We start from the raw sequence: 12371 nt of genomic DNA on the forward strand, positions 1-12371 counted from the left end.
AGAATTCGCGTTCCCTCTTTCCGCGTGAACCGGCGTGAACCAAGCCGAGATCTGCGCCAATGCCTCAGCGCGCGGCCACACGGACTTGCTCCTCTCTCGTCGTACGCTTCGGGCCGCTTCATGCGCGCACAGCCCTTCCCTTTACTTCTACTCGCCTGTACAGCCTGTACTCGCCCTCGAACGTTCTCCCTCCGACGACAGACGCGTTCCCCACCCCCGTCGAAAAACGGGTTCCCCACCCCGCCGCCCGACGCGAACGAGTTCCCCCTCCCCTCTCCTTACCGCCCGGCGAACGAGTTTCCCACTCCACGTGGCAAACACGTTTCGTCGTACATGTGTGTGCGATACGCTGGAGGGTCCTTGGGCTTTTGTTTATCGCGTATTTTGGGCCAGTTTTCTTTCGGTTTTCTTTTTTCGTGTAACAGCCAGATTTTAATTTGGAAGAAAGCGCGCAGCAAGTGGTTTATATAGTTTAGTTATTAAAACCAATTTTTCTATGTAATCTTATAGCTTTATATCGATTTCAATTTATATCTTGGATAAATGAAACTTACAATTAGACAAACACAATTTTAAATTATCTTGCTACTCATGAAACCTTAGTACTAAAATCTATAGATTTACATTTAAGTCTACAAGATTTTTTTACTAATAATATATCGATTTAAATAAAATTTTTCAACGATAATATACATCGATATTATTAAAATACATCATACGTCAATGGGTATACAATTTTGTATTAAAAATGTATGATATAGGATTAGTAAAGGAAAATCCTGTGTTCAATAAAGAGAAAGTTTAGGGTGCCAAAATTTATAAAAACAATACTGAATCATAAAGTATAAAGATTGAAGATTCGAATTTTATGATTTAATGGAAACTTTTTGGACAATTATGTAGGGAATTTAATAATTTGAGTTTAATGTTTGAGTAGGAACAATATTTGATATCCAATAGAAAAACGTTTTGTAGAAACTTTAGCTAAAGGAATGTTTTCTATCCTTAGGAAATAAATACTCACATCGTCAGAGCTTGTATACTCTCTGATCAAAGCGTCAGAGCGAAAACAGATCAGAGGTTATGTTCCAAGAGTCCCAGTCTCCGGACTCCGACGGCTCCTAAGAGTCCTAGGCTCCTACAGAAGTACGGCTAGATCCGTCCACCGAAAAATAATATTGCTGACTGTAGTGCAATTTACAACTAATTCACATTTCATTCACACATAATCCACATATTTCAAGATATATAATACAACAGAATATATCTGTGACAATTTGCGTAACGTTCGAGATCATGTATTCTATATGCAAAAGTACCCATCCCGCAACGGGAGTCGAGCACGCGATCACATGCCACTTTTTTAATCACACGAGAAATGCCTCCTTGCCGGCGCGAATATTATACGGGTGTTTTGATTCTCGACGTCGACATGACAAGGAGGGAGAAATACACAGATACACCCTTTTATTTCAACTTTCTCACACACCACTTAATCGAATGTACATACAAGCTGGAAGAACATGCGTATATATTATTCTCTGTGCAGAAACACGTCCTCCTAAAATGAAGCTGGAATGCTTGGCGCAGTACACCTTGCATCATGTCCATGCAGTCCGTTCATCTTATCGGCTCACAAAGGGATTCTTTGCTGCTCAGCTTCCGCGATGCAAAACTGTCCGTCGTCGAATATGATCAGGACATTTACGACCTGAGAACTGTGTCGTTGCATTACTTTGAAGAGGAAGAGATAAAGGTTGCAATTTTTATGAGAAGGACCTACGAGCTTCCAATTCCAAAGAACTAAGCTTCGTTTTTAGAACTGTCACTCTTGTTTGAAAGTTTTCTGTTTATTTTTGCAAGGAACAATGCAATATTAAAATTTTTTTAACTTCAGTTATTAAATTCGTGTTTCAAATACTTCGTTTTTATCCCCAATTTTATTCTTAACAAATTTTCAAGTTACATTTTAATTGACTAGGATGGATGGACAAATCATCATCATATTACTGATAGTAAGAGTGGATCCTGAGGGAAGATGTGTGGTAATGCTGATATTTGGCAGAAAACTGGTTGTGTTACCTTTTCATAAGGATCCCAGCCTCAACAATGATGACTTATTTGACATTGAAATTAACATCTTCCAATAAGATTAATATTTAATTAATTGTCCTCAAGGTTTCCTATACTCTAATAGAAAGGTACGTTATTTTTACAGTATATTTCATAAAAGGCTAGTATTCATAGTCTGTTCTTCTTTATAAGACTGTCTCAAGTAATGTCTTAAGATGTCTAAATGGCTTTGTGACTGGCTTGTGATATCTTAAGATTGTCTTAAATATAAGAATCGACTATGAATACCGGTTATTAGTAACATAAGATGATAAAAGATGACACATGTCTTATTTTCCAGGAAGAGCTACAGATGTAGCTCTTTTATTTTACCGACTCATTTATCGTACGACGCTCCGTGGCCAGTTAGAAAAGTCCCTTTATGATGCACCCCGAATTTTGTTACGTATCATCTTGAAAGCAAAACCTACTGTGTTATAACAAGCACAGCTGAACCTCTCAAGAGTTACTATAGATTTAACGGCAAAGACAAGGTATTAAAAAGAAAATATTTTATCTCTTTCAGTTTTACCAAACTATTTATGAATAGCTATTTATCAAATAGATTAGAAGCGATACTAAAAATTAATATTGATTATTATCAATTAGGAATTTATGGAAGAGGAGCATTCAGAAAGATTTCTTTATCCGTCTCAAGAACAATTGTACTGTCTATTGTATTGTTTTTTCCCGTTTCATGGGAAACGATTCCCAACAAAAATCGAGTTGGACTAATAGGAACATGTCACTTGCTTAAAGAACGTTTCTCTGGCTTACGAAGGAACGAGGTCTGATTTGAAAGGTTACATAGTATTGGGAACAAATTATAATTACGGTGAAGATATCACAAGCAGAGGACGAGTGAGTCTACATTCATATCGAAAATATTTTCGAGCTTTATCAATTGGTGAATTTTATTTTTTTTTCTTAAATTTTCAGATACTTATATTCGACATAATTGAAGTAGTGCCTGAGCCTGGCCAGCCATTAACCAAGAATAGATTTAAACAGATGTACGCAAAGGAGCAAAAGGGACCTATAACTGCTATAACAGTATCAGAATTTTTAGTCTCAGCTGTTGGACAAAAGGTATTGTATTCCCTCTCGATTTTTCATTTCTACAAGAATTATACCTGTTGTAAAGTAATATTAAAAATTTGTTTTGTTACAGATTTATATTTGGTAATTGAAAGATAACGATCTTGTTGGTGTCGTTTTTATCGACACTCAGACTCTACATTCATCAAATGCTTAGTATCAAAAGTCTTATTCTGATAGCCGACGTCTACAAATCCATTAGTTTGCTAAGATTTCGAGAAGAATATAAAACACTCTTTCGTCAGCAGAGTAAGTATAATTTATTAATTTTGACTGTACAGTGGACAAATAGATTGCGACACCTTTTTTTATAGGTTTTTCAAAACGCACTAATATTTTGCAAATGCGAACCACGATTGGTATTATACTGTCTCTAGACTAATGATAGTACATCGTGGTTCGCATTTGCAAAATATTAGTTACCTACAAAATATATATTATGTACAATATAATATTATGTATATATATTAAATATAAATTCGAAACCTATAAAAAAAAAGTGTTACAAGTTACAACTGTTTGTCCACGACTGTACATATAAATCACATTTACGAAAGCATTTAAAATACATAATTCATTCTGTTGCAGGACTTTAGACCTGTGGAAGTGTACACGATAGAGTATTTAATTGATAATACAAATTTAGGTTTTGTTGTGGCTGACAGAGAGAGCAATTTAGCTTTATTTATGTATCAACCGGAGTCCAGAGAAAGTCTGGGTGGTCAAAAGCTAATTAGAAAGGCGGATTTCCATCTGGGACAAAAAGTAAACACTTTCTTTCGTATTAGATGCAGAGTCACCGATCCTGCAAATGATAAGAAACAGTTTTCCGGTGCTGATAAAAGACATGTCACTATGTACGGTGAGTACAAATATATATTTTAAAAATAGCGATACTGCGAACATTTTTCAATGGAATATTTTTTAAATATTCAAGCGTTTTTTTTTACATGCGAACACATCTCTTCTTACATTTTAGCATCGTTGGACGGCAGTCTTGGTTACACTCTGCCAGTACCAGAGAAAACATATCGGAGATTACTTATGTTACAAAATGTACTGGTCACGCATATCTGTCATATTGCGGGCTTAAATCCGAAAGCTTATCGGTAAGTTTCAATTATGATTATACAGATATTATATCTGCTAATTTATTTAGTAAATCGAGAATATTATTAACACACATTCTTTCTTTCATTTGTAGCACGTACAAAAGTTACATACGAAATCAAGGGAATCCGGCGAGAGGCATCATTGACGGTGATTTGGTGTGGCGTTATCTTTTCTTACCCAACAATGAGAAAACAGATTTGGCCAAGAAGATCGGAACGCGGGTTCAAGAGATTATTGAAGATATTATCGAGATCGATCGACAAACGGCTCACTTTTAATTGCAATTGTATTATATTTATATAACCAATCTATTATTTTTATATTAAAAATAGCGTAAGATATCTTCGACCATACAGAGTATGTATGTACATACATTTCTGAAATTATCGCAGCATTTCCTGCAATTGTTTAATCATGTTTTATTATTGATTGCAATTGATTGAACCTAAATTTATTGCATTTTGACATCAAACGTCATACACAGGAGGTATAAGTTGTAATATTTTATAAAAAGTGTTTATAAAATATCGTTTTATGGGAATCTTTTGCCATACTGGACGAATTTGTTTGTGCATAATTAAACTAAATAATAGAAATATTGTTTGCATTAGTGTGACGACATATCTTTCCAAAAATGCGTCAATCATTTATATCGCCCAGAAAAAGTATCGTCGAAAGACGGATAACTTTACGAAGAGAAACTCTAAGATGTACGTACTAGTCAAAGACTTTGTAATTAACATGTACAGATGTAAAATAAAATTTTTCAATTTTTTTAAAACTTTTTTAACTGTACGATTTATATAAAGATAATTATATGAGAAAGCTCATTAATGGACTAAAACTTCCCTGAGATTGCACAGTTTCATATTACTTATTGATCAAACAATTCTCTCTTAGAAGCTAATCGTATCAGTCAAGTTTCTTGAAAATCGTTCCTCTTTATTTCTTTAAAAAAACTTGTAAACTATATTTTCTAAGATATCAGTAAGTATCTTAATAATAATTTCTGTGTCAATTCAACAATATTTAACAATTTTTGTGTTTTACACTTAGTGCCTATCTTTGAACCGTCATTGTTAGAAAGAAGACTTTACGAGGCGTTCGATGTGTTTGATACTGCCAGGACTGGTGAGGTAAACGTTAGAGATTTGGGAACTATAATTAGATCATTAGGTAACATTCACAATACAAAAATCCTAACAATTTTGTATAATTTTATAGAGCACACACAACATTCAAATTCTTTTATATTATTTAACAGGGTGTGTCATCACGGAAGCCGAGTTACAAGAAATACAAGTAGAAGTTGAAGATGTCGAAAGTAATTGCGTGCCAATAAACCGATTTGTAGAGTACATGAGCAAAGTGATCAATGAACGCAAGTACGTTCAAGTGAATTTTTTTTCATTATCGGAATAAATTTAACCGATGCATCGGAAAACGGATAATATAACACAGTGACTGTCTTGTTTATAACTTGCTTGGTATTTATAGGTTCAAACCAGCAGAACCAGAAGAATTATTGAAAGCGTTCCAATTATTCGATCCTGAGAATCGCGGATACATCATGAAAGAGGATTTAGAGAAATCAACTATGGAAATTGGGGAGCCGTTCACGAAGGAAGAAGTGGCCGACATGATGGCCGTAGCCTGTGACGCGGAAACTGGAAAAATTAATTATGAGGATTACATCAATTTGCTAATTGTGCGTAAAAATATAATTTTATTTCCAATTATTGTTAAGATTTCTTTCGACAAGAGTCTACATTTTATCTGAAAAAACTATTGCGTTATTAAAAATCTATTATTTGAGATCATTCAAGATACAAAAATTACAGGTAAAAATTCCCAAAGATATTAATGTTTATAATATTGTTGAAGAAATGGAAGCTGAAAAAGCAGCAGAATTGGCTAAAAAACGCAGATGGGGAAGCATTTTCTTTAAACAAGATTATACTTAACGCAAAAAAATATATATATTATTTTAGTGGACGTAATTTATATATGAAAGGGATATAATTTAACGATATGTCAAAATCTGTGAATAGAAAAGTTATACAAAGTTATCTTATATTTTGTTGTATAAATATACATTTCCGAAAAATACATGTATCCATTTTTAACATTAATATAACATTGTTATAAAAATATCTATGCGACGTTGGAAATATTAAGAATATTAAAATCGAGAATAGGATAATTTATAATTTCGAGAATATTGGAGGATCGCCTTTAACGGCCTGTGCCATAGTTGCATTCAAAAAATCTTCACTTTGAAGCATCGCCTTATTCTGCATCGCCTATTGAAACAGATCCCAAAAATGTGTTATTGAAATGCTACCTTTCAAGTATTCAAGTATGAGAAATTATTTCGTGTGTAATATTTATAGCGAATAATAAATTTTTATTGTATAATTTCAGGTGGAATGAGCAGAAAGGAGACTTACAATATGATCTAATCCTTCTTGGATAGAATGGTCTCTCGAATATACTATACTCATTTTTGAACCTTGCACTGCAACTGGACTCTTACTGGCAATCTGTTCAGCAACTTCTATCGATTTATTCAACAAGCTGAATAGAGAATACAAATAATCATTATTATAATTTACGTCACTCTATTCGAATAATCATTATGCTTATATTTTTTGCTTCAGTTAATTTGTTGTTTTACCTCTCTTCGTTATCCAACATGCGGCTTATAAATCCACTTTCCAGCGCCTCGGTAGCTGGATACTTCCGCGCTGTATAGACAAGCTCCCTTACCAAGCTGTCAGAGCCCAAAATTTTCGGAAATCTCTGAAGCGTACCTACATCGGCCGCCATGCCTATGTCAACTTCCTTTATTTGAAAATATGCGTTAGATGAAGCGTAACGTATATCAGCTGCGCATATCATGTCCACGCCCGCACCGATGCATGCACCGTGCACAGCGGCTATCACAGGTTTCGAGCACTGTCAAAATGATGTTGCATTGTCACTTTCATGGTAGTTAGACACAATGAAACAATCCATCTAATATATTTATGAAAACTAGATTTATACGTAAAACGCAAATACTTAATATAAGTATCTTTATCATATCATCATATTGCTGAAATAGTCATATCTTTGTGAATAACAAGATACCTTTTCCAAAGCAGTAAATGAATCTTGCATATCCTTAATTTTAGATTCCAGATATTTGCATTTGCGCGCAATATCCTCGTACTCCGCTAAACCTTGTCCTAATTCCATCATTCCCTGCAGATCAATTCCTGCAACGTCAGATTGTCAGATTTTGAAATAAAATTCCTTCGGCACTTAGATGTCTCAGATAAATACATATATAAAATTCTTTAGATTTATTTTATAATTTACCTGCGCAAAATGCCCTTCCAGCAGCTGACAGAACAACTACTCTGCAGTCTGGATTCATTGACAATCCGTCGAAACATTCCTTAAATTCTCTAAATGAAAACAATTCATGAGAATGTAAGTGCTTAATCGTGAAAAAAACAGGACAAGGGATTACTTACTTCCACATAGATATATTTATTGCATTTAGCTTCTCTGGCCTGTTCAACTTGACCATGTAAACAAATGGTTTCGGGGTAGATACTGCCAATGTCTTGTACGTCTGTGACATTTCTGTAGAATATCTTTCCGTCAGCACAGAAGCAGCTTGTAAATCTGCAAAGTTTTAATAGTAAGAACATTATAATAATTACCATACAATAGCTAATTAATATTAATAGCTAATTATAATTTCAATAACTAAATTCAAGCGATTGAGAAAACTGTTAAAATTAAAAAAATATGATTTAAAAGAGAAACAGTTGATCACAATTAATTAAACGTGTAGAATATAATATACTCAGTACAAAGAGTTCAAAGAGAACTCAGTCATACCTGTGTCATCAATTCTGAGTTCATTTTCAGATGTAAAAAGAATTCTCTTTCGAAAAAGTCTGCAAAAAGTATATTCTTTTTACACCTGAAAATAAACTCAGAATGATGACATGACTGAATATACTAATGAATGCTTTTGAACTCCTGTGTGCTATCTGAATATATATACATATTCAGTACGTTGAACAAAGATATTACTGCGAGTTTCTTTTAAAACAGTATTCTAATCTCTATTCTAGATTATGGGAAAAAAGGATGAGACATCTATAAAACTTACGTTTTCTAATTGATCTCGTTAAACTATTCTTGATGATATTTATTGCCATGTCCCATCAAGTATTCGACGAACAGAAATAAGGTATAAAGTTGAACGTGGCGTTGCTGTGCTTACAAAAAATTATTAATATAAATGCTATCTAAAAAGTACAAAGTGCAATACTGCAATGTATTTATATCGACTGAGCGAGTTCGGTAAGCTGTGCAGTGTTGCGCTGCTCGGTCAGAGAGGAGATGCAAACCACAAGAACCTCTTGAGATAAAAAGGATTTTTGTAATTTTTCAGTGCCCTCTAGCATTAGTCTCAGAAACGTTGAATTAAAAGTGATTCACTTTTGATCGAGTGGCATCGCGACGACGCGTTTATTTTATAACTTATATAAGTATCAATTAAGAGAGTCATATTTAATCAATTGTTGAGCGATAGTCGACGCGCGTTTCGCGACTTTGTATTGAGACGTAATCGCGCGAGCGATCAACCAACAAGTGACGATCATGCCTTATTATGCATCTCGAATTGCGTTTCGCGGATATTTATTTTAATTTTAATTCGCTTCGCGCGATCGTATTTTTTTCGCGTTCATAATTATAGCTGTCTCAATGTGCCAAAGCGTGTGTGGATCGCGTGTAAATACCGTCAGAAATGCCGTATAGAATGCGACCACTAAACTCTGGTAATTAGTAAGTGCGCGATCTTAAATTATTAACTTCGCGAATGTTATGCGAATGCCGTAAAGGAGCAGGCGGAACAGCCATAGAGAGAGAGAGAGAGAGGGAGAGAGAGAGAGAGAGAGAGAGTGGAAGAAGAAGAAAGGGAGAGAGAAGGAGAAAAAAAGACCCAGGAAAGCATTAGACGGCGGAGCAATCGTGGGCTGAGTAATTTACTTTATTCTTTATTTTATTACTTTTTAGTCGTTTGGCGAGAATCCTGTCGCGACGCGTTTACAACTTTATACTGAATTCAGTATCGTAAAACCGAAAGTTTTACGACAGTAGCATGATTTAAAGAATTTCCCGTACGCTAACGCCCTCCCGTAAATATTACGGATAAAGAAAGAAACAGGAAGCCAAATTATAAACCAGACGTGGATGATAACTACACAGAAATGCAGTTCTGCAGTTTAAAAATATAATACATATATACTACATTTTCATAAATTGTAAAATTAATGTTACATTTCATATGCTAAATATTTATATTGGATGATTGAGAGCGATCATAATGTCGGTACTGTTTAATTATCCACGTAGGGATATTTAATAGTATATTGCAAACTTTTAGTCAAGGACTATAAATAACATTATGTCTTTTAAATAATTATATATATGTTTCCTTTAAATGCACGTAACCGCGAAATTTTCCCTTTAATTTTAAATACTTTTATATATTATAATAATACAAAAATATTAAAAATTGGAATATAATTTTTTCAAATTAGATTGATTCTTTTAATTCCGTAAGATCAGTAAAAATTGATTTAATAATTGTTATACTTTTAATTTGATATTGTTAAGAAAAAAGAGCTAATTAATATTCTCGATATTATTACAAATGCACATACATGTATTTCGAAACTTTAGAATTAAAGAACAATGATAGCACAATATATTTAAATTTCAAATGCATCTAATTTCTTATTTCTTGGACGTTTGAAAGATATGTAATTTTATAAGATTATAAATTCCTTTCAGTTTATTCAATTTGAATGCTTAAATTCAAAACTCGAATCCGAACTGTCTACCCTTATTTCAATTATGTATCTTCTTGCATTTTGAGTTGCACTTCGCGTGTAACGCGATAATTATATCTCTTAACGGCTTTACGAACGTGTAGTTTGACATATTTTTAGAGGATTGCATCGGGATTATATACATCCGTGCATCTAGCGGAGGCTGAAGTGTCACCATCGCTCTTCGAGGCGAAGCGATGAAAAGTGGGAAGGGGAAAAACACACGGGTGGAATGAAAAAAGGACAAACACCAGCGGAATGTCCAGTTTTTGCGTGGCAGTTACTTACCTTAAACGAGCTAAGATTCTCATATAGAATAGCGGAGAGGATCTTCCCGATCCTCAGTCGCGACCGCTTCCAAAGACGACGAAAACGCGGTGATGCACGTCATTTTCGAACGAACGTAATTGCGATGCGGCAGATACAAAGGCCTTCATAACTTCGCCGGCTATTTGTCCTTAATTCGTTTCATTTGTTTTTGCATTGATTACGAAATTGTGTTTGTCCACGCCTGTCAGCTTCTCGGATTATTCCTGAAATTATTTTGTTCTACGTTTATATCGTAATGCACAATTTGCTTTAAAATTCTCAAAAATAATAGAAAATAATAGAACTTTCGTCTCTATTATTATCGAAAGATTTGTGAATTTCTGTGGCCGAAATCTCGTAAGAGTTTTGACGTACACAGAAATGTTTTGACAAAAAAGAATATAACTAGTAAAATAAAAAAAATTATAAGTACATCTACATTTAATTATCACAAATCATCCTTGAGGAACTCGCGTTATCGCACAATGTATTTATACTTTTTGCGATGAAATATTTCAGCAACCGTTTCTACGATCTTTCTATTGCAGAACGGGAAGCTGTACAGCATCGCGCTAATTATTACTCTATTTCTAAATCTATTATCAACGTTCGTTTTTATTCTAGCGTTAATTATTCTATTATTGTAGACGCTAGCGCGTTAAACGATAGTTTCTCGAATGCAGACGATGAACAAAGTTTATATATCGCCGTGTCTACACAAGGAAAACGTCAGCCCCAGGGTGTGGTGCCCTTTTTCTATCTCACACTTACAAGAGAACAAATGCCAGTTGGTTTTGAAACCGACGCACGGAATCTTAATGATGTCTCGTCACATATCCGACAACGGGCCACGGCGGACTTAGACCTCCGAGCGCCGCGCGTCCCAAGTGGAACAGAACCTACTGTGTATAGTTAAAAGAAATTTCTCGATTATGAAATCGTTTTACGTACTACTATTGAAACTTTCGACTCATTTATTGCTTACTAGTAATTACAATTTCAAGAAACAACGATACGAGCGCTGACGAAATGATCTTTTACGAATTCATTACTGACTCTTATATGAATTTGTTATTGATTTCAAGCGTGTAATGATGATGTGCATTTAATTTCGCCGAAAATGGAAATTTTGGTTGTAATTATTCGGTACATTATTTATTAAACGGATGTTTCTCGACATAAACTAGTGACCGTGCACCGTATAATTTATTAGTGAGCCGTGTGTTTAAATTATGTACGATATATAATTAATATTTTATTAACGATATAACGGATACAAAGAAAACTTTTTACATTAAATAAATATATAACCGACGGGAAGATAAAAATTAACTTTTTTTAAAACCAAATTAATTATTAATGCACTCAACGTAAAATTTACAAAGTTAAATGCAATTAATGCAAAATTAAAACTGACGTGCACATGAATAATTGTATTTTTTATGACATAAAATTTGGCAAAATTTTTGATATAATTATATGAGAGGAACACGAATTCGTGTCATTAAATAATAATTGTATGAACGTTGCTATTTAATATCAAATATGAATATATTTATGGAGAACTTGAATATATCGGGAAAGAAAATGATGAAAGGAGAGATATCCTACGAAAAGCCTGTAGGTGTCATCGGCTTAAAAGGTACGTGAGGAAGTTTAAATTACTGTCAGCTGTGCGACTGCTATTATATCTTAATGCAATTAACCTACAATAATCTTTACTATTGCCACACGGCAGTATCAAATGAATTTATTCCTAAACCTTCTTGAATGCCTCTTCTTGCCATATGGCAACACATTAGATATATTATCAATAGCATAAAATTTGACAAAGTTTGA

At 34.0% G+C, this 12371-nt stretch overlaps 3 protein-coding genes, 1 long non-coding RNA gene and 1 pseudogene across 9 annotated transcripts in view; 4 read left to right on the top strand and 1 right to left on the bottom strand.

The window, feature by feature from the left end:
* The first annotated feature begins 1603 nt into the window (after positions 1–1603).
* On the top strand, positions 1604–5104 carry LOC105459302 (annotated as a pseudogene).
* Positions 4724–6835, top strand: LOC105459270 (EF-hand calcium-binding domain-containing protein 2-like). 5 transcript variants are annotated; one of them, XM_011705158.1, is made up of 6 exons: positions 4724–4810; positions 4935–5033; positions 5380–5499; positions 5588–5708; positions 5821–6031; positions 6208–6434. In XM_011705158.1, exons 2-6 carry the CDS (start codon positions 4958–4960, stop codon positions 6343–6345), a joined length of 666 nt encoding a protein of 221 aa, XP_011703460.1. In that variant the 5' UTR covers positions 4724–4810; positions 4935–4957; the 3' UTR covers positions 6346–6434. The 5 variants fall into 5 exon arrangements, with proteins under 5 accessions (XP_011703460.1, XP_011703464.1, XP_011703462.1 ...); XM_011705162.1 differs by lacking the exons at positions 4724–4810; positions 6208–6434 and adding an exon at positions 6748–6835 and having other exon boundaries at positions 4940–5033; XM_011705160.1 differs by lacking the exon at positions 4724–4810 and having other exon boundaries at positions 4940–5033; positions 6165–6434.
* Positions 6493–8645, bottom strand: LOC105459269 (delta(3,5)-Delta(2,4)-dienoyl-CoA isomerase, mitochondrial). 2 transcript variants are annotated; one of them, XM_011705155.1, is made up of 7 exons: positions 8495–8645; positions 7845–7998; positions 7687–7775; positions 7456–7583; positions 7001–7281; positions 6774–6900; positions 6493–6626 (listed from the first exon to the last, which is right to left on the bottom strand). In XM_011705155.1, the coding sequence occupies exons 1-7, from the start codon at positions 8541–8543 to the stop codon at positions 6528–6530; spliced, it is 927 nt and encodes a 308-aa protein (XP_011703457.1). In that variant the 5' UTR covers positions 8544–8645; the 3' UTR covers positions 6493–6527. The 2 variants fall into 2 exon arrangements, with proteins under 2 accessions (XP_011703457.1, XP_011703458.1); XM_011705156.1 differs by lacking the exon at positions 8495–8645 and adding an exon at positions 8218–8366.
* Positions 8646–8718: 73 nt separating this feature from the next.
* On the top strand, positions 8719–11715 carry LOC105459268. The gene is made up of 2 exons (XR_975658.1): positions 8719–10889; positions 11180–11715. It is a non-coding gene; the product is annotated as an uncharacterized LOC105459268 (long non-coding RNA).
* Positions 11716–12147: 432 nt separating this feature from the next.
* The window catches only part of LOC105459272, a 28031-nt gene continuing 27807 nt past the window's right edge, over positions 12148–12371 (top strand). The window contains exon 1 of the mRNA XM_011705164.1: positions 12148–12174. The gene's annotated coding sequence lies outside the window, so the exon portion shown is untranslated. The remainder of the gene's footprint in view (positions 12175–12371) is intronic.

The sequence above is a fragment of the Wasmannia auropunctata genome, unplaced genomic scaffold (assembly GCF_000956235.1).
Source record: "Wasmannia auropunctata unplaced genomic scaffold, wasmannia.A_1.0 LD334199.1, whole genome shotgun sequence".
In the NCBI taxonomy this organism is placed as follows: domain Eukaryota; kingdom Metazoa; phylum Arthropoda; class Insecta; order Hymenoptera; family Formicidae; genus Wasmannia; species Wasmannia auropunctata.

Bases quoted from the DNA above. Each gene is read 5' to 3' on its own strand.
- LOC105459270 (XM_011705158.1), top strand. From the start codon at position 4,958: ATGCGTCAATCATTTATATCGCCCAGAAAAAGTATCGTCGAAAGACGG. The intron at 5,500-5,587 runs GTAACATTCACA...ATTATTTAACAG, and splicing joins AACTATAATTAGATCATTAG to GGTGTGTCATCACGGAAGCC. The intron at 5,709-5,820 runs GTACGTTCAAGT...TGGTATTTATAG, and splicing joins AAAGTGATCAATGAACGCAA to GTTCAAACCAGCAGAACCAG.
- LOC105459269 (XM_011705155.1), bottom strand. From the start codon at position 8,543: ATGGCAATAAATATCATCAAGAATAGTTTAACGAGATCAATTAGAAAA. The intron at 7,776-7,844 runs GTAAGTAATCCC...GTTTTCATTTAG, and splicing joins ATAAATATATCTATGTGGAA to AGAATTTAAGGAATGTTTCG. The intron at 7,584-7,686 runs GTAAATTATAAA...CTGACGTTGCAG, and splicing joins TGGAAGGGCATTTTGCGCAG to GAATTGATCTGCAGGGAATG.